At 41.6% G+C, this 24,964-nt stretch overlaps 1 protein-coding gene across 1 annotated transcript in view; it reads left to right on the forward strand.

Annotated features, from left to right (window-relative positions):
* The window catches only part of sntg1 (syntrophin, gamma 1), an 86,081-nt gene that overhangs the window by 41,712 nt on the left and 19,405 nt on the right, over positions 1 to 24,964 (forward strand). Inside the window, exons 5-12 of the mRNA XM_079569180.1 lie at positions 2,739 to 2,795; positions 2,972 to 3,029; positions 3,136 to 3,179; positions 3,430 to 3,471; positions 5,433 to 5,535; positions 9,896 to 9,978; positions 11,100 to 11,230; positions 11,799 to 11,928. Of these exons, the coding sequence (XP_079425306.1) occupies positions 2,739 to 2,795; positions 2,972 to 3,029; positions 3,136 to 3,179; positions 3,430 to 3,471; positions 5,433 to 5,535; positions 9,896 to 9,978; positions 11,100 to 11,230; positions 11,799 to 11,928 (648 nt within the window). The remainder of the gene's footprint in view (positions 1 to 2,738; positions 2,796 to 2,971; positions 3,030 to 3,135; positions 3,180 to 3,429; positions 3,472 to 5,432; positions 5,536 to 9,895; positions 9,979 to 11,099; positions 11,231 to 11,798; positions 11,929 to 24,964) is intronic.

Genomic DNA, 24,964 nt, shown 5'->3' on the forward strand with positions numbered 1-24,964 from the left:
AGTTGACATCTGCAACACAGCTTTATAAATGGCTAACACACACGCTAACACGTAACACAACGTTTTGACTCACCGCTCTGGTCTATCACTGTTTACGTTATGGGACTCACGTTGGTTATAAGAGTTAATGCACTTTGATTCTGGCCAAGGTTCATCAAGCATCCATCAAGAGACAGTCACAGAAAAACACTATTTTGGCTGATAGTCGCCAAATCCCGGAAAGAAATTCCAACTTCAGGCGAGTGGCCCCTTCTTTGGCAGGTTGAATAAACTTCCGTCCTTGTAGCCAAACATGCTTTGCTCCACATTATTGTTAGGTAAGAAAAAAGACAACGTGTCCAGATTAGGTTAGATAGAGCTCCTTCTTCACAGCTTCCAGCGCAAACATGACATCTGTTCAGACGCTCGTTTGTTTTGTCCGCAGGTGACCTGGAGCCACTTCCTTTTTTCTTTTTTTTTTCTTTATTTCTTTCTTACAACAGAAATAATGAAAAAGCTTGTTTTCAAATTAAAATCAGGCCGTAAGCATAGAATTAGAATATTACATTACAGATGTCGAGCACTTCCGTTCTGCTCTGACGACACAACTGAGCAAGTCAGCAGGATTCAGCAGATTTGAGAACTGCGTGAATGAAGCCGAAAACCACTCAGGGGGTGTTTTTGATAAGGAAATAACATAACAACATGATTAAAAGCTCCAAAAAGTCGATTTTGCATGATAAAGGACCTTTAAAGCTTCTTGAAAAAAGATAGAAAAGATAGTGACCGACAAAAACTAAAAGAAAACGAGGATGAAAACGCAACAAAAAAGTCTAAAAACAAATACTAATAACTAAAGATGTTGATTTCCTTGCTGAAAATAGGCAATTTTAATGCTGCCCTCTACTGTTCTGACTGACATTATTGGCTTCTATTGACTGCGTGATGGCGCTCATTAATATGCATGACGTCAGTTATTAATATGCATGATGGCATCCTGCAAAATATCGCAATATATCACAAAATTGTAATATTGTCACATCCCAAATACTTAAACCATAGTTACCTTATAATATTCAATGTGCTATTAATAGAAGAACTAATCTTTTTGTATGAAAAAACTGGTTGTCTCGGAAACATAATTATGCGCAATGATTGTGGCTGTCAGCAATGCTATTTTAGCACTTCATTAATTGCACTTCACTAATCACACAGATCTGCACAGCACCTTGAGCATTTGCAACGTTTTATGAGATTGACAGACTATTACTGAAACATGCCTGGATGAAAACCATATGTCCATTCTCTTCATTATAGTAGCCTCATACTCAGACAAGTCAAGTGGAAATCATTCGTCCCCTTGAAGAGATTATGTAACCCATGGTACAAATCTACTCCACTGTAGTGCTTTATAGACGTTACCTCTGGAACATGTCATAAGCTTCACCTCGCTATATTAAATTCAAACAGGCGGAGAGTACCGGGGAGATTTTGCTCCGCGACTGGGAATGCACAGACTGGGAAATGATGGCTAATTAGAAGAGCGAAGCCCACAGAAAAAATGGCTCGGCTTCTTGGCTATGACAGTGATTTAAGCGCTGGAAGTGTTACTACATGCTTTTCAACATATGTACTGGGGAAAGGAAGGCACGAAAGGATGGGGAGACGAGGCTTCAAGTCTGCACCAGAGGTTTCTGTACAGCAACTTTGATGTGGGGTTCACTGGTGGGAAATCGTAAAGTTCATGAACATAACTCATTCTGGGACTAAAATTCAAATTACTTTTCTTCTGGACTTTTAATATATACATAGAAATCAGATGTTTAAAAGTTTGGTCGAATTTTCTTTTTTTTTTTTTTTTACACTCAAATAAAGTTGAGAATATTTACAGGCGTCCACTTGGTAGTCCTTCTGCCTAGACAAATATACCACTGCCCTAATCAAAGAAAATGTACTGCGAGGACGAAAATAAATCTGTTGCCCTGACGCTGCAAGTTTTGAATACAGTCATTAAACTAAACTGAACTTGATTGGTCGGAAACTGACTGTAAGCTCTTTGAATCATTAGCATTTTGATGAAATTACAGCTGCTTTGACTTTGACTGAAGACCCACTTTTTTTTGACAAATTCAAAGACTTAATTAGAACGAAAGACCGATATCGCCTTGATATTTAAATAACGGCTCAACACTTAATTCTTCAATTTAATTTGAGGTTAACATTTGAATTCTCATCATTCATTTGGCATCCACAACGGGCATAAGATTCATTTCAGAAGCGTTTTAGGCCATTGACTGCAGGCAAAACTCTTTTTTTCCCCTTCATTTTCAGGTTCTGGGCAACATGTACGATTTCTCAAGCAACAAAGCAATAATTTACACAATAATCTCTTTTGTTATTTCACTGAATAAGCTTTCTTTCATTGATTTGTGAGGGGAAATTGTGATTTCAGAAGCCCAATGTTTCCTCACAGGCGAAGGAAACAGTCTACCTTACTATCTTCAATTCATTCTTTTCAATCTTGTTGTTGACATCATTTTGACGATTTTTTTTTACTGAATGATTTGCAGAAAGGATGAAAAAAGGTGAGATTTGAATGTTTAAAAGATATTGTAAGATAATATAAGATTTTGTTTCAAATATGTCAATGGAATCAGGCCACGTATTAAAACCTGGTTCTTTCCATTAATGAATAATAACAAACTGACTCTTTTTCTTCTGATGTTCCCACTTCTTTTTTCTTGTTTTGTTTCTCCCAGGAGAGGACAGTGACTATCCGGAGGCAGACCATTGGCGGCTTCGGCCTGAGCATCAAGGTAATTTAGACCCCCGACGATTAGCACGAGCCGCTACCGACTCCGGTAAATGAAGTTTGTACAAACCTTATTGATCAATGCCTTGTCAAACATACCACTAGTCGCGGCGCGTTGCAGGATCGATTCACTCTTCTCTATCTTTGAAAACGCTCTAGCATAATTGCTGTGTTTTCCAGGGTGGCGCCGAGCACAAAATCCCTGTTGTCATATCGAAAATATCAAAGGAACAAAAAGGTATAGCTTGTCGGTATAGATTTTCCTTCCCAGCTCACTTCGTTTCCTTGCTGCTTTGCACTCATGGGACTTTTTTTTTTTCTCTTTCTGTCTTTTCTGTTTGCAGCCGAACTCTCTGGGTTACTCTTCATCGGAGACGGTATCCTCCAGGTATAGCAAATGCCACAAGTTGTACACCTATTTTAAATAATTCATGCCACGTATATAAGCGCATGCCTTAGGTAAATGTCATTCTCGCCGTCATTTGTTATCGTCACAGCGGAAGGATGTCCTTACATAACTCGGGACATTTACAAACTTGCCGTAGAAGTTATGTTGCCCGTGTCATTAATCACCGATGGAGGAGGGATGGGAGGGAACGGATGCTGTTTGGGCTAACCCGTGTGACTGTTGTTCGCAGATAAATGGAATAAATGTGCGGAGCTATCGCCATGAGGAAGTGGTAAGTTGTCAGCTCGTATCTCATATTTTCTCCCGACGAACTGCTGCCGCGCCTTATCTGGGCCAAGTGTGATTTGAATCAGCTTGACACCCGCAGCACGTAAAGGCATATTTTTTTTTTCTCCCCCTATTTAAAAGAAGTACATTTGTTCTGAGTATCTGATCTGGCAACTACGTTAACCAGTTACCTGCCATCCACCTGCGACTTGTTTCGCTCTCACAGGTCTGACGCATATTTTCAGAAACTACAAGGCCTTAGCTTTTGCACCGGCCTGTAGGCTGTAAACAAAAGCGCAACAAAAACGTGACGGAAAAGCAACAAAAAAGTGCAACAAAAAAAAAGCAACAAAAAACTATGAACATGTGACAAAAATGTGACAAAAAATGTGCTGGAAAAGCAATAATAACATGACAAAAAAAAGCAACCAGCGTTCAAAAAGCTGCAAAGCATCTACGAAAACACAGGTCTTAGGTCTTAGCTTTCAAATGAGGCTTCAATCAAGGTGCTTTTCGATTTGGGTAGAGCTGAATGGGAGAAAAAGAGCTTGGTTAAGTTTGGGGTTAAAGCAGTACAAAGTTACTTGTTTACCTTAATAAATCCTTTCTGTAGTCCCTCTGGGGGCAACACAAGTGTTAATGGGATGATTGGGGGGTCTTTTATCTCCCCCTGGTGTCTCTGTCCAGAAAACCACAATTGCAATTTTGCTGCTACCGGGTTGGAGCCACCGATACACATGGAATCTCGAAGAAGAAGCTAACAGGCTAACGGACAAAGCTAACTGTGGGCTAGCACCACTTAAACAGTATTTGCAGCCACGTTTGAGTGAAATAAATTATCTCCATTGTGTAATTGGATGTACAATATCCCTCTCTCCCTTTGTCTTTTCTGTCAGTGTAGTATTTACTCTCACGGACAATTAATGAGTAAAAAAACACAACATGCCATGACACCTACAGTGGCGGTTTTGGCCTCTAGGGGCATGAGTTACTTTGTACTGCTTTAAGAGGTTTGCAATGATCCATTGTGAGAATATGTGATTACTGTTATAGGCAGAGCTGGATAGATCAAGTATTTAAGTTCCGGACTCTGACTTGGGACTTGGGACTCAACTCAGACATGTGAGTTTACGTGAGCAGTGACTTGATTTGAGGTTCAGGCTACAACTTTGTATTTGTAAGCAAACTCTTTTCAAATACACTGCCTGACCAGAAAATAAGTCACCTCCTGGATTTAACTAACTGTTCTGATTTGGGGCTGCTGCAGGCGGTCAGGTCTAGGTTAATCTCATTCTTTGGACACTTTGTGCCTAAAGATTGACATTAGTTGACTACCCACGTATCCTGAATGACCAGGTTATTCCATCATATTCCAAGATGACAATGCCAATATTCATTTGGCTCACATTGTGAAAGAGTGGTTCAGGGAGCATGAGACCAAATTTTCAGTCCAGAATTTAACCCCATGGAGAATCTTTGGGATGTGCTGAAGGCTTTGCACAGCGGTCACACTCTCCCATCATCAATGCAAGATCTTTGTGAAAAATTAATGCAACACAGGCTCTTTTAACATCACATTTTAGGAGAATGTGACGTGACTTGGACACATTCACATTCTTAGACTTCGACGAACTATTGACAAAATTGACTTGGACTTAGGCACAAACCGTTCAAGTTATAGGGGACTAGTTTTGTATTGCAGTATAAAGATTTATTTTGCTGGCCAGGCTATTCTGAACTAAGACTAGATCTCTTCTTATCGACCTGAGTTCAGAGTTACTGACAGGCAATCAGGGAAACGTATGGTCCATTTGTATCAAAACAAACATGGCGGCTTATGTGAGAAAAAGCATCAAAGTCTGCTCCTCATTTGAAAGATAATGTCCTCTCCTGCATTTAAGTGAGATTGATGCGCTCCTGCTTAAGGACAAAAAGGAGTAATGGGGGTGTGACGGTGTTTTACAGGTGCAAGTTTTAAGGAACGCGGGAGAGGAAGTGACTCTGACAGTGTCGTTTTTGAAGAAGACGCCGGCATTTCTAAAGTTGCCCCTCTGTGAAGACTGCACATGTAAGTAATAAACACACAGCAATAACTGGCCTTCTAATGTAATCTAATATAATATAATATAATCTTTTCATGCTAGTTCCTGTTCCTGTTGCAATCATTTGGGGTGGGTCATACAGGTGAAGATGTAAGCCAGTGGCGGCTAGTGGTCTCTCAAATCACGGACCTGTTTAAAGCTGCACTAACATTGAACACTACATTTCTACACAGAGCCTTTTGTGCTTGTGTCATGATGTAGCTGTATGTGGCTAATAGCAGCTAAAGCAGGAGGAAATTTTTTGGGACGAAAATGCTTTTAGTTTTAGTCACATTTTAGTCATTTCTAAAGGTGATAGCGTCATGCTTTAGATGAAAATTCAAAAAAAAAAATTGTCAGCTTCACTATAGTATCAGAATTGATCATACATTTTGGTAAATATTGGAAATTGGGATAGATAATAATAATCTCTTGGTAGCTTTTGACATAGATTACACCACAAGAACAGCTGGCAGAAGTGTCATTGTAAACATGACCTTTCCCAAAAGCGCCCGCTCTCCTCGTCCTCTGATCATCATCGCTTGTTTTTACCAACAGTGCCGTCTACACATTCTTTCATCAACATGGTTTCTGGGTTCATACGTTACGGTTTTTAAAACTGTCTAGAGAAAAGATAAGGTCCCTGTGACATCGCTGCTTCGCTCCTCCGGCAGGACGTTCCAGAGGCGAGGGCCGTTATATTGGAAAAATGCCTCGCCATGAGACTTTTTGTTGACTTTAGGAATAACTAGGAGATCCCAGCCGGAGGAGCGAAGGGGCCGTGAATGTTCATAAGGTGAAAGCAGTTCTGAAAGATGAGAAGGACCAAGACCATTAAAAGACCTTTAAAGTTGATCCTGAAACACACGCTGTTGAATTTTGTAAAAGTTGTAAACCTGAGATATTAATGCTAATGCTAATGCTGCTGTCACAGACACAGGAAAGCATCAGTAGGAGGAACTGTTTTCCCTCTTTTTGTGGAGGCAGCCAATCAGCACTCAGCTGGTGGGTGTGTCAAACCGCCCTCTGCTTTGATGCCGAGCCTCCGGCAATTAATAGCCGGCCAATCAGAGGCTTTATTCTAATGAGCAAGCATCAATGGAAATTCACAACAAGCTTCAGCAGCTCTGAGGGACAGGGAGACCACACTGAAACTCCTGATTTTAGCACACTTTAGTGACATTTAATACGTGCACATTTTTGCAGGTATTAATTTAATTTGGGGGAAGTTCAGCTTCCATTGTAGTCAGTGAGGAGCAGCCACGGATGTAAGCTCTGTATGGATAATCTTTGGAGGTTGTTTGGCAATTAGATTAAAAGCATCAAAGGTCAAAGTATTTTCTGTGCTTTTGGATAGTGAGACTGAATAGAATAGAAAACGCTGAAGCTTTCATTCACACACATAAGCACACATGGCAGAACTATGGTTTGCTGGAGGCCATATCAATAATAAAGCCTTCAGTCAATATCTCACCAACTCACTCCAGTTCTGCTCAAGTCCACAATAACACTGGGTGAAGTGGGACTGCTTGTGTATTTTGCTACAGTTTCCGGGAGTATTACTTCATCTATTATATATTGTGTTATGCAGTACTGCATATCCGGATGATAGTTTAGCTCCATTATGGAGTCGCATTGTTTTTGGTGATGATGCTCACCCTCCAAATCATCTGTGTACAGGTTTGGCAATAATTTTGATCAAATTATTGTTCATACAAATTATTGTTCAAACAAACTAGAAAACATTTGGCCTATGGGGGTTTTCACACTGGTTCTGGTCAGTTCGACCAGAACCAGTAATTAAGACTCTCTCGAGCTCGAGCTCTCGACCCGAGAGCGACAGATTTAAGTTAGTGGGAGTCAAACCACAGCTGCGCTATGAGATCAGATGAAACAGGTGTCTTTCTCAGAACGGCCTCTGCTGCCCTCTGGGGCGGAGCAGGTGCGGTGTGAAGGAGGCCGACCTCGAATTGAACTTGTCTCGCTTTCATTACTCTTTTTTGAGCAAAGAAAGGACTTATTTTTAATGAATACGCTCAGCATGACAGGACGTTTGGACTACTACAAGGCAAAATGGTTCAACTTTATATCATGGAGGTACATCCTCAGCCCCTCTCTCTCTGCCTGCTGCAGTAAAGCTTTCCTCTCCATGTGCGGATTACAGTGCATTCCTGCTCGGTCTCGCTCATCAGCCTCACTATTCAACCACGAGAGAGAAATGACCACCTTGTAACTTCAGGGATGTGCGTGTGTGCGTCTCATTTAATGCCCGCTGTCATGGGAATTAGCTGGGGGAACAGCTAATAGTTACGGGGCTGATGGTGCGGGACACGTGTGTTTAGTGTGAACAGCACCGTGGGTCGTAGACAGCGGTTTGTGGAGGTCTGTGAAGCCAGTTTTGCATTTTTCAAACCAGCATCTCCCTGTCACTGCACTAGGAGCGCTTCGATTGGCCTAGCGTTACCAACTGGCAAATCAGCTGGATGTTGGAAGGGGCGCTTTTCTACTGTGTTTTTGAGTGATTCAACTCACAACATTTGGCTCCTTCGCGCTATTTTCCTCATGCATGCTGCACACTGTTTGTCAGCTAGCTGGATAAATGAACCAATGTCTTTGCGACTAAAACAGAAATAAAAAGGCCACAGGACGCTCTGAGAAAACAATTCACATGCCAGAGTCTACCACCACACGGCATTTGAACGGGGACTGAGGCGTTTTGTTTACAACTTACCGTCATACGCTACACACATTTCACAGAGAGCCATTGCATTATGCACATGTGCACTGTGTGGCTTGGTCTGGGGTTCAGGTCGGTTCAGTGTCGTCGGTTCAGATGAGAGGAGACCTGAGCAGACCAATAGTCGCCCTGTCAGCACAAACAGCGACAGTGCGTTGGGTTGGAGTGAATGCAGCTAAAGGCTTCTTCGACTTGTAGTCTCATTGTAGCTCAGAACTAGGAACAGAATTAATGAGACAAACTACTTACCTTGCCAGACTTTGTGAGTTTACAGACACGCAAAAATCCATCTTGAACCGCTTCCTCCTTCACCGGACAGAACCAAAATTGGCTCTGGCAAAAAAGACACTAAAGTAGCAATCACAAAAAACACGAGGTGCTGCAACACAAACACAAACACACAACAATTTGCAAGACTAAGCATTGAATGGATTTGCAGTTCTTGATCCAATCAGCAGCAAATGCTTCTCAAAACGTGCGACCTCTACGTGAACGAGTCGGCGCGGTCCCATTGTCAAATGACAATAACATTTGTCAGTGCAAATGTTATTGGCACTTTAATATCACTCTGGCTCTTGCCAGGTTAAGAAACTACCCCGCCTGACCAAATAAAGGGCGCACGCTCTAATATATTATTTGTCACCTTTTGCTTTGATTCAATCAGTTTCTGCAATTTCAAAAGAGTGTTGTTTTCATTTTTCACCAAGACCTTGTATTGATGATGGGAGAGTGTGACCACTGCACAAAGCCTTCCCAGCACATCCCAAAGACTCTGAGTGAGGTTAACATCTGGGCTCGATGAATCTAGGTATTGTCATCTTGGAATATGCCCGTGCCATCAGGGAAGAAGAACTCCATTGATGGAATAACCTGGTCATTCAGGAGGTTCAGGATGGTTTCCTTCTTTGTGTTGCTGAACCTCGTCCAGGTTAAAGACCTGGTTCAATCCAGGTCAGGCAGTGTAACTTAGTCCTTGAAAAACCCAGCCCAGTTGACGACTTCGGAAAATGTATAACTATGCTGTCATTTCATTAATGTCCTGGCTGAGGGATTATGACTTTTTTTCTTCGTGGTTGGCTTTAATACATCTTTGCCAGTCTAAATGTGACCGAGTCGAGCAGCAAGATTTATTGTTCGCAACTTAAGGCCTTGGTGTCGCTCTTTGCATTCTTGATCTTTCTACTTCTAACATTATGAAAAGAACTCTTGATTTGATGCAGCTTTGTCAGATGGTTTCTTTATAATGGTCCAAATAGTCTGTCACAGAGAGATAAATAATTAACCCGTCTGCATTTTGCGGTTGTCTTGGAGACTCACACAGGGGACATGATGTCAAAACTCTAATCATATTGGCCTCATAAATTGGAATAAAGAAAGATGTCGAAAAGGAAAATAAATAAAGAAACCGTTTTGGAAAGGGATAAAGAAGACGTGAGTCATGGTTGAATTGATTATAAGAGACATAAAAGACAGCCACACAAATGTAGGCCATAGAGCACGCTCAGGGGGAAAGCGGCTTGTGTCTCTTAGTGGTTTATGAAAGGTACAAGAATACACAAATCTTGTTTTTAAATATATTTAAGTTGCTGCGATGCTGTGCTTTCTCCCAGGTATCCCCAGTGACCAAAGCAGTGGAACCTCTTCCCCTCTGTGTGACAGCGGACTGCACTTGAACTACCATCCGAACAACACGGTATGCCTCGGCTCACTAGCTTTTTATTAATTACAGGGGCGAGCGCTGCGGGGGAATATTGTAACATGAAACAGAAACCAGTGAACCATAGTGTTGGTCTTGACTGAACTTCGTAGCCACTAAGATCTACAGGAAACATAATATATAGAGCAGGCCTGTCTGTACCTCCGAAAGACAAATGCGAACCAAGCATGAGAACAACAGTCTCCGGATTAATAAATTCTTTGTCTTCCCTGTCCGGGTCTGCAAACAAAAAAAAACGATCCTTTCTTCTTTCAGAGGAAATTGCACAATAACAGTTCATCCACCACTTCAATCACTCCAGAGAAGTATAGAAAGTTTTTTTCTTCTGTTGGGTACTTCACCAAAACATGTTTACCAGGTGTCAGGAATGAAAGGCCGGGGACAACAATGTCTTCTGTGTGACACTTCTCAGACAGTGACTCTTCATCAATACTTTCAATTTAGTCTTTTTCAGAGGAGCTCTACCTTTTGTTACACACAACATTTGGCCCAACTCTTCCCAGTCAGCCAGTTTAGATTGTTTAGACAATTTGCATTTAGTCTGTGAACAAGATACCCAATTAGTGTTTAGATTAGGACTATTCATCATGGAAATTATGAGCCAATGCAAAAGTTGGCCTGTTTAGTTTTACTCACCTTTTATTAGGCTGCCGTCTTCCATAAATATAAGTGACATCACCTGGGCCTTGTTCTCTCTTTTTTGCTCTAAAACATGGAGTGACCCAACCTTTCCCCTGACCGAACCCACCCCACTCTCCCCGACATCTCCATTAATGTTTTATGTATTTACAAAAAGAGGCTTTTTTTTTTTTTCACGTTGTGAAATTAGCCTCTCTCTTGGCGAGGAGATAATGGCTCAACAAATAATTGACTTTGTAATTATGAGTGGGGGCGAGACCGTTTTTTTTTTTTTCAAAGCATCCGTGCAGCACATAAAGTTGATAGATGAAAGCGTTTTAGCTGAAGTTGGTGATGAATGAAAGTAAGTGATATGAATTGAAGTCACGGCCCTGACTCCCATATAAGACAGGTAAAATTCTTCAGTATTAACCTCGTTTTGGTCGTTTTGTCTTCAAGTTTTCATTCATTTCACGCAGGATACGCTCTCTTGCTCGTCTTGGCCCACGTCCCCCGGGCTGCGCTGGGAGAAGAGGTGGGTGGACCTGCGCCTCATCCCGCTGCTGCACTCCCGCCTGTCCCAGTACACGCCTGGCTCTGACGTGTGCAGGTAAACTCCCCCCCCCCCCCCCCCCCCCCCCTTATATGTTGTTTGCAGCATTTTACATCCCAGAAATTGCTACAAGTTGGTCTAAAATAGTTCCAACCGCTACAGTGATGTTGCTTTTATTTTGTTATGGTGGATAAATGAAAACGCCTTTGTTGTTCTTTTGGAATAAAAGTTCATGTCTGGAAAAAGTCTCGTAGGATACAAGCAGCGTGTTTGAAGAACCACTCGTGTTTTTCGTACATAAAACTCTGTAGACAAAGGAGGACACGGGTTAAGAAAGGGAAAACAAACAGTTTCTTTACTTGTCCTGGCTTCCCTGTGTGTAACTCTTAAAAATAGCAGCGCCTCAGAGGAGAGGAAAAGTTCTGAAAGTCTTAAAGTACAATATTTGTCTCTTTATATGGTAATGCAGTTTGACCCGACGCATAACAGCAAAACAGCATTTGAAAAAGATGACAGCGCTAAGCAGTTGTGGGCCCCTCCTGGGAGCGGTTTGTCACAGTGAAAACACTCCGAAGCTCTTGTGACTAAATGCTGTCTCCATCTCGTGCTTGTTTCTTGTCCTCAGGAAAAACGCCTTCCAGGTCATAGCTGTGGATGGGGTGTGCAGCGGGGTCATCCAGTTTCCCGCCGCCGAGGACTGCCTGGACTGGCTACAGGCCATCGCCGGCAACATCTCCAACCTCACCAAGCACAATGTGAGTTTTTTCTCTGCTTGCCGCGGGTACCACCCTGTCCATATCTGTTAAGTGCTGAAGTGAACCAGGGAGAAAGGCCAAGGTTGTCAAAAAGAGGGGTCGCTGGAAAATCTCTTAATGGACTTCATCTTAGACTGTGTATCAGTTTTTTTTAAGTTGAGACAGCTTCTCTGCACTTGTTCTGATCATTTCAGCGCTCAAATGGCCTCCACTTCAAATAATGACTTGCTACTAGTTCATCATAAACATAACTGGAGTTGTGTATCGAGCCACTCACGCATCTTTGAGTAATCTTTGAATCTTCTCCAGTGGCTATTCTTAGCACCGCAGCGGCAGCTCCCAAATCCAGGAAATGCTTTCCCTCACTTTATAGGCTCTAAGCCTATAAGGATTAGCGATGTCTTACATGAATAAAAAAAACATCACGGACATTGAGTTACTGATGGGAAGTCACTGGCTACATGTTAAAAACATTATGTTGGATGTAAGTCCGGACTGCAGGAAACTTCTGTGTTCACTGAGGGAGGAGCTTTCATCTCAAAGCTAACGGCTAGCATCAGAAAACAACACAAAAATTAAACAACTATTTATACTAAAGACAGGCCGATGATTTTTTGAGCTGGCTTGATGAAAATATATACAAATTTGTGCTATTTTGATTTTTATTTAATGTTAGCCGACAGCTTCAAGACAAAAACACTTGCCGTGATGAGCGCAGAGGTTTCCTCCGGTGAATTCTTTGCTCCTGACGTGATGTTTTTAGAATGATGATAGTGACTGTCCACCTCACGGCCTGCCATGTAATCTTGAGCTGTTTATTTAACTAACTCTTAGCAAAATAACAGGACAGGAAGAGCGGCGCCTCCTGAGGATTCACTCAGAAGTCAGGTGACACTTGCGTGCATATAGCTCATCTGTGCCAAGCTTAATCCTTTCATTGCAAAGTAAACACTCGCCATAGCTTCTATATTGCCGCACGAGCCGCAAAGACTTAATTTATTTGACCAGCTGTGCAGCAAAGGGGAGCAAGAGGAGTGGGTTGTGTGTGTGTTTAGATCAATATTGCATTTTCAAACCAACAAAGTGTAAGACAGTGATAAAGATTGTTTGAGATTATTACCCGATAAATACCCGAGAAAGAACTGCTTCGCCTCCCTCTGTGCCTGCTGACAGGGCTCAGAAATCAGAGCAGAATTTCGCCTGTTCTGTGCGCTTGTGTTTTGAAACGTTTTATGTCAATGGCGAGGTGTACAAAAGCTTTTCAAAATGTCAAACAAAATACACAAAATACATATCCGACCTTTCACTTTCGTGCACAGGGAAAGGCCTAGAATTTATTTATAGAGATGTTAATCCTGTTCAAAACATTTCCCCCAATTGTTCCATTGAAGAATGCTGATATAAATGACTGTTAGACTTTTTATTGCACCAGTAATAGGCTGCTTCATGTAGAGTTTGTCCTACCTGTAATGCACTCAAAGCACTTCACGCTGAGCCTCCATCCACGCGAAGCACTCAGCAGATTAAGTGCCTTGCCCATGGACACTTGGTGACTAATATGGTTACAAGACTCTTTCCTGTCTCTCTTCTTTGCCACTGTCACCACTCCAGCCTCCCTTTGTTACATAAACCCCTAATGGCCATGCCTTGAGTTGCTTTCAAATATAATATGATATCTTTCTGGGGAGCATTATTTGTATGCGTATAAACAAGGATATGCACTTACGGATGCTCTGCAAGTAATTTCTGAAGTGCTTGTGCTTTGGCTACTGGACCCATAACATGGATGAGGACAATTGGTAAATGTATCCAACACACTGCAGTGCTTTCATGTGAACAATAACTATAGTATTTTTCATTTTCAATGTCGTTCTCTCATCAAAAACATACCTGGAGCTGTGTTTTGACTCACTTGCTCATCTTTGAGAAATCTTTGGATCTTGGTAAAGGGTCTCAACTTATATAGCACTTTTCCACCTACATTAGGCACTCAAAGCGCTTTAAAGCAAGGATCCACTCACCCCGTTCTCATTCATACACCAATGTACGCAGACACTGGGGGCAATGTGGGTGAAGTGTCTTGCCCAAGGACACAACGACAGTGTGCACTTTCAGGAGGTGGTATTCGAACCCCCGACCTTCCGATCATGAGATGACCCGCTCTACCAGCTGCGCCACTGTCGCCCTGCCGCATCTTCTTCACAGGCTATTCATCTCCTCGTGAGTTCCTACAGTTCCAGGAAATGTTTGCCACACCTCTCGACCCCTTGCTAAGCCTTAATTGGAGGTTGCATGGAGGATCAGGAAGTGAAACTTCGCCAGACTAAAATCACAAGTGATATTTAGTCTGGGGACCACCAATTCATTTTCTCGTAGGAGAGGTGTGGTTTACGATCGTCCATAGCCGTTTATTGAGCGCTACGAATGTCTATCTGCACGTAGCCATAGCCAATCGTATCATCGTATCCGATGACGTATGACATACCCGCTGTAAACTTTCGAGCTAAACTATTTAGAACACGGCCTAAAGCTTGATCGAAAAAATACCATTGTGTCTGCTTCTGTCATGTTTGATTCGTAAATAAACTACAAGCTTCCGTATATCGAATAGCTCATCATATTCTTGCCGTCCCTCCTCGTTCTGTGATTGGTTCCCAAATCCATGCGAAAATTTCAGCCATGGTCTCCAGGCTGCTGTGCAGTTCCGAATGATTCGAGCGCACACAGCAGTCTGGCATTTTCTAACCAACAAAGTGTTAGACACTGATAAAAATGTGTTTCAAAAAGCAACATACCCACTCTCTAAAATCTCCAGTGGCTTATGATTTTGGAACGCACCAGGAATCCCAGAAATTGTACTTGTTTTGAAGCTAAAACAGCGCTTTATACAGAAGATTTACACAAGTTTGCATCATTCTAATGCTTTCTAATCCCGTATCCCCGGCTTGTTACACTGATAACCTTCTCCAAACATTAAAATATATCTACCTCTGTCACATTCTCGCAACTTACAGGAATCTTTGCACTCGCCCTGTCCTTTTGTCAGCATTCCGTGGCATCCTCTGACCATTAACTCCTTTAGATTCACATTGGGAAGACGCTTTGCCTCCTCTTTAGGCGTATATCTGCACTTCACTGCCATCACATGAACCAATAAGACAGCGCTTTGCACCTTAATGTCGACATTTTTCAATTTGTGCCCCCTCTAACAGCCTCTTTGGTATTTTCCCAGCATTAGCGTGCGGCGCTAATGACTTCCCACGCCACACACAAGCACTCGTGTCTCGGAGCCTGAGGTTATTCGGCACCACCGGCAGCCATTTCATTGTAGCTACTATTCATCATAATAAATTATATAGTAATGATACCGCGCGGCGAAAACACAAAGCAGCCAATAACAACGGCATTATTGCGTGCGTATTTTTTGCAGCTCCAGCCTCGAGTGATGCGGAGAAGTGGGTTTCCGCGCGAGTCTGTGTAGGCGCAGCGGGGAAAGTCGGTCGCAAACACCACCGACTAACAAGCTGCATCACGTGTACAGCGCCATATTGTACTTGACAGTGCTGACACTTTGGCTTGCTCATAGGAGGTATTGTATTCCATGTTTAGGAAAATTCCACCGCATTAAGGCTCCCCCGGGGGCGAACATCACTCCACAGTTGTGTAGGATACGCGCGCGCACGGCTCGAGCAGTGAAGTGGAGGGGAAGCGGCCTCGTAATTATGTTGTGTGAGCGAGGGCGTCAGGGGAATAATAGAATAGTGGTTAATTGGAGTGGATTGAGACGCGCTAACGCTAGCGCCAATAGCCCCGGCAATTCAGAGGCCCCTTTCCGTCAGTGGTACGCTAACTGGAGCTCTTAATTAGGTGTGAAGGACAGAGGCTGTTGGTCTCACATAGGCTTACAGGTAAAAAATATCTATCTATCTATCTATCTATCTATCTATCTATCTATCTATCTATCTATCTATCTATCTATCTATCTATCTATCTATCTATCTATCTATCTATCTATCTATCATCTATCTGTCTATCTATCTATCTATCTATCTGTATCTATCTGTCTATCTATCTATCTATCTATCTATCTGTATCTATCTATTTATCTGTCTATCGATCTATCTATCTATCTCTCTGTATCTATCTATTTATTTATCTGTCTATCGATCTATCTATCAATCTATCTATCTATCTGTATCTATCTATCTGTATCTATCTATCTGTATCCTTCCATCTATCTATCTATCTGTATCTATCTCTATCTATCTATCTATCTATCTATCTATCTATCTATCTATCTATCTATATATATATATATATATATATATATCTGTATCTATCTATCTATCTATCTATCTATCTATCTGTATCTATATGTATCTATCTGTATCTATCTATCTGTATCTATCAATCTGTATCTATCAATCTGTATCTATTTATATATCTATCTATCTATCTGTATCCATCTATCTATCTATCTATCTATCTATCTGTATCTATCTGTCTATCTATCTGTATCTATCAATCTGTATCTATCAATCTGTATCTATCTATCTATCTATCTATCTGTATCTATCTGTATCTATCTGTATCTATCTGTATCTATCTATCTATCTATCTATCTATCTATCTATCTATCTATCCATCCATCCATCCATCCATCCATCCATCCATCCATCCATCCATCCATCCATCCATCCATCCATCCATCCATCCATCCATCCATCCATCCATCCATCCATCCATCCATCCGTCTATCTATCTAAAGGATATAGGACCAGAGTGCTTTCATGTAGGAGGCAAAAATAGTTTTTTGTTTGTTTAGTATAGGAGGCATTACAAGTATCATAAATTTGAGGGGTTTTGTGGTTATTGTAACAATGTGTCAGAGCTTAGTCCAATAATCCTACATCAAAGCCAGAAAACTGGTCGTTGGAGCCAAGATAGGGGGAAATAAAAGGCATTGTTAACCAAATATTGAGCAAAGGTTTGAAAATAAGCAGCTAATGCCACACGTTTTCAGGGCGCATTGTCAGCCTCTAATCAAGTATGAGCATTTTCAAAAGTGTATATCCTGTTTGTATAATGTACAATACAATCGTGGCTCTTGGTAAGGATCTATATGACTTCTTCTTCTATTCTTTTCTATAGCTAAGCTTAACCTACAAGCGTTAGTGAACTTGTGAATCGAAATGGTCTTTCAGGCGTAAACATTGTGACTGTAACTGGCCGTTTCCCGGGCTGAATGTTTGAATAAATTGAATAGTGAAATGGGTTCACGTGAAATGAATGTTGCCAAAGTGGTCGCAGGAACTTGCACTCTCCTCGTTGTGAATTTTTAAATTGAGGTGCCATTTTCGAGAGCAGAGGAGGAACAGGAGAGGGCCCTTTTGTCTTACCACCTCTGTTGAGAAACTTTCATTACAAGATGGCCGTTCTGGCTTTGAAACAGCATCCTGTCTGTGCGGTTTGAAAAGGCAGAGTGTAGGTTTTTCTTGTGCTGCACAGATGATGATGATGATGATGATGATGTCTTTTGTAGAAGCAGTTGTTAGTAATGATTTCCGGGGGAAATTGATAAAAGAAAACAGCACATTCCAAAATTGCATGCCAGTGCGCCTTAGTCACCTCCTAAGTCACAAATAGTCTTTTTTTTTTTTTACATTTCTTGCTTTGCCATTTGCTACATCGACTTCACTCCTTTGTTCCTCCTATTTCTATCTTATTATTCTCTTCCCAAGATCTGTTGTGTTTTGCTGAACCATCACACGCTGTATAAAGCGCACAGGCCTGCACTCCTTACAGCAAAAGTAGTTTCCGAACACAGCCACGTACGCACTTGTACTTTTATTTACTGCAAGCTGTATCTGCTTAACATTTTATTTACCTCCCTGTTTACGGCACCTCCAATTCCTTAAGGGAAAAGTAAAGTGGCTAATTGATTGCACTGCACTGTAATGAAAGTCCCAGTCCGGACTTTAAACAGCTATAAACAATAGCACAGAAACAATACCCCGACTTACTGGATGATTTGTATCGTGTGTGATTGCAATAGTTTTGTCCTTTGACTAACTAAAATGATAAGGGAGAAAACTAGCCAAAATTGTCAAAATGGCATGCAAAAACCTGCCGTGTCCATGTGATTTTGAAAATTTCCACAGTATAAACGCCCGACCATATCCAAACTGTACCAGCAAAAGCCAAGTCAACAACAGTAGCAGCAGTTGATGTACTCTTCCCCTCCATAAAAGTGCCATTTAGAAGTTGGAGAGGCTGAAGTTGGGCAAGAAGTCAATATTCCATTTAAAAGTAAGTGTTGTGTACAGAGTTGTATTGATGGGCTTTCTGATCTAAACCTGAACAGCGTAGCGTGCTAGGGCGCTTGACAATGACATAAAGCCCAGTCTGCCACCCAAGGCCTCTGTGCGAATGATAAGGTCTGCTAGTAATAAAAGCGAGCAGCGCCGCGAGCAGACTGTGCAAATGCAGAACGCCAGTCACCAGGGCCCGAAAGTCCTTCACAATATATCCCGGCGCTTTAAAATACTTTCCGACACCTTAGCCTCAGTGTTTAATATGTTATCGCATATAATGATGTGGAATTTGTGGTGAAAGCAGACTTTACAAACTGCCTTGACTGGGGCGGCACAATCAAAGCACATTGCATCCCTGGTGATGTCTTTTTGAAGTGCAATGCGTCGTCTACAATAAAATGTCTTATGTTTATATTAAAGGAACAGGCCACAATTTTTACATACTGAGATATGTTCTTACCTGAGCTTAGATGAGTGGTTGCGTAACTGTGAAGATATTACTGCGCGGAAGTGCTCCTAAGGTATTATTACGGCTTACAATATAGTGTCCCTTTTTTCCACTTAGAAAATCGACATGTTTAATTTTCTGTAGCTAGACTTGGATCATGTAACTACTCACGTAACAGTATTTAAATAGGGAAAACATGGAAGAGCTTGGCCACTTCTAACTTCACCACCGTTCGGCCCCATAGAGGAGAGGAGGAGGCAAACAACATCTTTGGTCTTTTTGCGTGACTGAGCGCACGCGTAAAGACCAGACAGGTACGCATCAACTTGTCTAAGCTCAGGTAAGAATATACAGTATATCTCAGTATGGAAAAACGGTGGCCTATTCCTTTAAGACTTTTAAGGAAAGAAAATGTCTTAAAAAAATAAAAATATGAACTTCTGGTTTAGGTTTAGTGGTCTACAATGTGTTGTGCCATTGTGCTACAAAGGCAAAAGGCTCAAATGAATAGATTTAGCCAAGGATATGTTTTTGTCAAATGTACACCTGGCACAACTACAACCTTCTCCATGTCTAAGTTTGGAACTAGCAAAAAAAAAAAAAAATCTTGTCTTCGATGTGAATTTGATCAATACAAACACTGAAAATTGCCTGTAGTGTTTCACCAGTGCAAACTGGATATACAGATTGTTTTTACACCAACAAGAAAAGGAAAAATCTTGCTGCAACCAGCTTGCACCGGGATGTTTTCATGCCCTCATCTGGCCGGAGGGGGAGCATGCCTTACTGACTCTACAACCTCAGCCACTTCTGTGAAAAGAATAGAAGAGGCGGTGAAGGGGTGGAGGTGGGTCACAGCACAGCTGGGAAGGGGACGAGCCATGAATGCTGGAGGCTTAAACACACTTGCACCGGGATGTTATCATGCCTCCATCTGGCCGGAGGGGGAGCAAGGCTTACCGACTCTATGACCTCTGCCACTTCTGTGGATAGAACTGTCCCTAAAACAGTAGATGCCTATAGTTGAAATACGACATTCAGCAGATAAACGTGTAAATATTCATCAAAGTTGGCAGATGGTTAAGGCAATAATGGCAGCCCATAATAAACCCCCTGCGTCTGTCGTCGAATGTACCGTGGGTCACATTATGTAGGCGGGGGAGCGCTTGCTTTTAACAACCCCTCAGACTGTCTCCCAGAGTGAGCCTCCCTGTGAAGAAATTAGGTGAAGTGTGAGTCAGGAATGAATCATGGCGTTTTGTTTTTGCGGTGCTCCAGCCAGCTCTCACTGACAGATTTAGTGCTTCTGTGGAGCTTGTTAGTCGAATTCGGCTGCTCTTTTGTTCAGGACTTGTTTGTCTATTTCTGTTGTGGTTTACAATGTGTGTGTCATTTTTCATGTCCTTATTGATGAAAAAGGGGGCCACGTTTCATTTTTAGGGACAGTTTGTCCAAAAAAAGTGACTAAAAACAAGAGTCATTGTGTTAATTATATTACCGTAAACAATTTTTGCATCAAGTGAAAACCTTTTTTTCAAATTATGAATGAATCAACATTACTGATTTGAGATTGAGCATGCATTGACATAACTCTTTAAAAACTTGGTACTTCAATTTTAAATATATTTTACTTTAATTTCAACCTGGCAAAAGCAGTGAATACAAAGATTTATTGACATATATATTTTTGGCGATCAGTAGACATGGATAGGTGGGTAGGTTAGAGTTCAGGATGTATTTCCAGGAGCCTAGACACAGGTGGTGGTTTGGGAGACCGGTAAAGGAGGGTGAAGCCGTGGATAGAAGAGGCGGTGAAGGGGTGGAGGTGGGTCACAGCACAGCTGGGAAGGGGACGAGACTTAAAAACTGGAGACTTAAAAACAGGACCGAGGGTGATGATTGGCTGCGATGAAGGTGTGGCTCTGCGCTGATTGGCTGAGGTGGAGGTGTGACCCTCACAGACATGATCATTGGCTGGAGGTGACGCTGAAATTAGTCTTCCAGGTTGAATTCACACCTAGACTTCATTACACTGCATTTGTTGTATCAGGTATGCTCTCTACCTCACTACATTTTTTTTCACTGTGTCTAAATAATGGGAAATTTGGTGTGAACAGACACATTTTTGCGATGTCCTCTTTGTAGATGCACAAAAGGGGAATCTTTCACGCTTGCACCTTTTGGTCCGGACTTTTGGACTTTCTGTTTGGTTTGATCTATCAATGCGGCCATGTCACCAGCTGCACCTGCTGAATGTTTTGAAAAAAAAAGATTGATGAACTTTCAGGCTGACAGCAGAGGCAGACCCAAAATCTGAAAGTCCAGACTTTAGAAACATGATGCGAAAACAAAAGTTTGTGGATCAAACCAAGACAACACTTGTCTAGCTCTTAGTCCAGACTTTCAGGTGTGAAAACGGAAGAATGGAGTTCAAAACAGTGGTACATTCAGTCTCTGTTTGATAAGAACAGCACAGTTCGTCACACAATACCACACTACCACGTAACTTTTTTTTTTACTTAACTTTTTATTTTGTCTCCTGTATCTATACATCTCTTCAAACTCTTCCACCACTGCAATTCATCGCACATCACAAAGACAGCGACAGAGACAGTCATATAAATCAAAAATAAACTCTATTCCGTACAGGCTGAAACATCATTGAGGCCACAAACTTGCAAAGATCTTATTTGTTTGTTTATCAGAGAGCGTAAGCCTACACATGTACCTGTAAAACAGATTTCAGATGCTGTTTTCTGATAATGAGTTTCTCTCACTCTCGGAGCAAGATATTTCCACTTCAGTAACTCCAACAAGCACCAAATCTTTTCAGTTTTGTACGTCATAACAGCTTGAAAGTATTTATTGAATTTTCCGAGCCGCATTTATTGGCCTGTTTACCAAAAATAAAGCAAGATAAATTTGATTTTGAATATAATTAACTTTAATTCCCGTCTTTTAAAGTACAATCCATTACATGTTTCCTTTTTGAGGCCGGTGAAGAAAGTCTTTACATTAATGTCTGTCCTACAATGGGATACTTCAGAACGGATTACTGTCACATGCACTTATTCTTTACGCCCTAAATGTCATCCCTGCTGTTTAACCGTGATCGCTCATATTTTTTGCCATGTAATATCCAGTAATGCTAAAAATATGAATGCATTACCTCTTATCCTTTATGGGTCACTGGGCTGGAGCCTGTCCCAGATATTTTTAGGTACGAGGCAGAGAGTGCTCAATATAACCAGATTATTAGAGTGGAGGCTGGAGATGGGCTTACATCAGGGTTACACTGATGCACTGGCTTTATGGAGTCAACCATTGGTGTAAGTTCTGATCGAGGTCAAACATGCATCATTACAGTTCATGTCTTACTCAAACCCACTGACAGCAGTGGTGAGTTAAACTTTGCAGATTGTTAATAACAAATAGAGAGCTTTTTACTTTACTTTACTTTGTCCCAATAGACGGTGCACCAGTCACTACAACATGCTTATGAGTTAACTATACCATAACTAAAGCATGTTCCTACCTAATGTTCCTTGATCTCCACACTATGTAGCTAAAGTACCGTCCACTTCAATAGCTAAACAAATCTGTATAAACTTGAGATCCGTGTTGGAACACAGCCCGATGTGTGTCGCTTCTGTTAGCCGCTGCAGTCTCGCGTTTTTACATATTAGACAATGAGTTTCGCCTGTTGCTGTGGCACAGGGATGGGGGTGCTGCGGGGGGAGTACACATGCTAAAACCTTCCCTTAATATTCTTAATTTCAGTCATTCAGATGGCAACATATTGGGCTAATAGATACAGACAGCATTGCGTCATATAAGGGGGCGTGGCCTCGCAGAGTGGGAAGGAAGTATGTTTTGGGAAACACATTTTTTTCACTCCTTCTAGCCATTTTCTGGCGGAATATAAATTTATTTATCACACAAAAATAAAGTAAAGTCTAAATCGATATGGATGTTTTTTTTTCACAGCAGATTATTCACTTGAAGCGACAAAAAAAAACATCAGTCATAGCTAGCGATAGCATGTAGCATGATGCTAACATGAGGCATTCTCTGTTGAACCACTTTCCTCCTCTTCATGTCTTTGTATCTTTATTTAGTATAAAACTATATTCATAAATCAGCATTTGTTGAAGTAGTTTTGTAGTAATTATAGAAAGCTTAGTTGTTTCTTCTTTGTTTTCCCTCTCAACTGCTTTAAACATGACCATATATGGGCAACTCCAGAGATGTCGTCTGTATCTATCATGTTGTGTTTGACGGAAAGCTCTTGTACGACTGAGAGCTCACACAAACACCATCCTGCACTCAAACTGCTTTTATCTCAGCACAATCGGTATACTGGCATGAGTGCCCAAAAGAACAATCTTTACTTACACAGTTTATTTTCCATGCGACAGATTGATTGAATGATGAAACGTGAAATATCAAAGCCCAAAATCAGGTTTACACGCCATAGTTACGCACTCTAAATCACGCCTTCTTACCCCATAAACAATGACGTTTCTATCAAAGGCCGCGTGACTTTGAATCCCATTATGCGAGCGAGCCCGCGCCCTTACCGAGCCAAACAACAATCCAGCCATTTGCGTCACCCGCCTCCTCTGAGTATGCAACGAAAACCAACTCTCTTCTGATTAAAGGTATGTTTTATGACTCGCTGCCAGATGCCGTCAACAACAACAACGACGACGGCAGCGCTGGCCTCTCAGAAAAGGGGAGTGATTGGCTCTATTGTCGCCGGTGCCAATCTGTCTGCTCGCGCTATTGTTCTACGTCCGTTAACTGGGCCAAGATGACTGTTATTGTCACCGCGCGCTAAATTTAGAGCCCACTTTAACCGATATTGATTTGTTTCCGCCAGATTGTGCTGTTGTCACACCTGTCCTCGGTCTGATCTAGTACACAGAGCAGAAGTGGCCTCCGACAGTGCAGTTGGTTTGCGACGCAGAGTGGCCTGATATTAGCGCTAGGGCACCATGGATATTTAAAAGTGAATCATTGTCGATTTATATGCAAATGTGCTTGAAAAGGAATTAAGATCATTTGGCGCCATAGAAGTCATGTAATCATGTTGTACTTGAGTGATTTATTGGGGAAGCAGTGCAGTGTTTCTCCAATCAAATCAAGACTAAACTGGGCTTAACTTTGTCTAAACTGGTTGTAAATCATGTCAGAAGTAGAATAGCTCTCAAATGTATTACTAAAGCATAAATGAAATAATATGTAATTCAAAGTAAAACCTCTTTTAACCCCCTGCCTTAACCAAGTGCATTTTCTCCAGTTCAGCTGTACCCAAATCTAAATGTTTACATCCAGTGAGACGCCTCATTTGGAGAAGACCTACAAAGCTTATCGAAATGGATCTTTTTCCTCGCGCTGTTGCCGTCTTGTCGCAACCTTTTTTGACATTTCTTTTCATTGCTTTTATGTTGCTCTTTTGTGGCTTTTTTGTCATTTTTCTGTTGTTCTTTGGTTGCCTTTTTGTTGCATTTTTGTCATTTTTTCATCACGTTTTTGTTGCGTTTTCATCCCCGTTCTCATTTTTGTTGCTACTTTTTCCTCAAGAAGCTTTTAGATCTGGGTAAAGCCAAACTGCCGAAAATGCGCTTGGTTCAGGCGGGAGTTAAGAGATGAATAAATACCAACTGAAGAAGTAGCAGCGGGGTTACGGTTATTGTTCGGTGCTCGAGTTCTGGGGCAGCCTGTTGTACTATATAAAGAATGGTACAATAGGGTTCACTGGTGGCTCTTCACTGGTGGAGCCTTGGGAAGCACCTGTAAAACAAGCCACAACACACTAAAAAAACAAGTACAACAGGCCAGGATGACTGGGAGTGTGCTTGTGTGTTTACTGCACATGCACCCAACCAAATAAATAAATTACAAATAATAAAAACCTAAATTAAAACAGTGGCGCCGCTTCCCGTACGCTCATAACGCGCTGTGTGTCGGGCATCAAGTGCTCCGAAGGGACCCGCATTGAGGCCATTGAGATTATATTACATTGCACAGTACTGTATTTGCATAGATGTTTCATTAAAGGTGCATTATGCAACTTTTTATAAGGGGGGAAAAGTTAATGCTAGTGCGTATTTGAACTTACAGTGACCCAGCAGCTGTATGTGTGGTTAACAAGGCTCCTTTACTCTTTTAATCCTCTAAGGCACTCAAGGACCAATTGTTTTTTAGGGATTCTGGTAGGTTTTCACTGCTGATGGATCGGTGTCCATGGTTATACATTACATCTAGAAAA

This window comes from Gobius niger (assembly GCF_951799975.1).
Source record: "Gobius niger genome assembly, chromosome: 13".
NCBI lineage: Eukaryota > Metazoa > Chordata > Actinopteri > Gobiiformes > Gobiidae > Gobius > Gobius niger.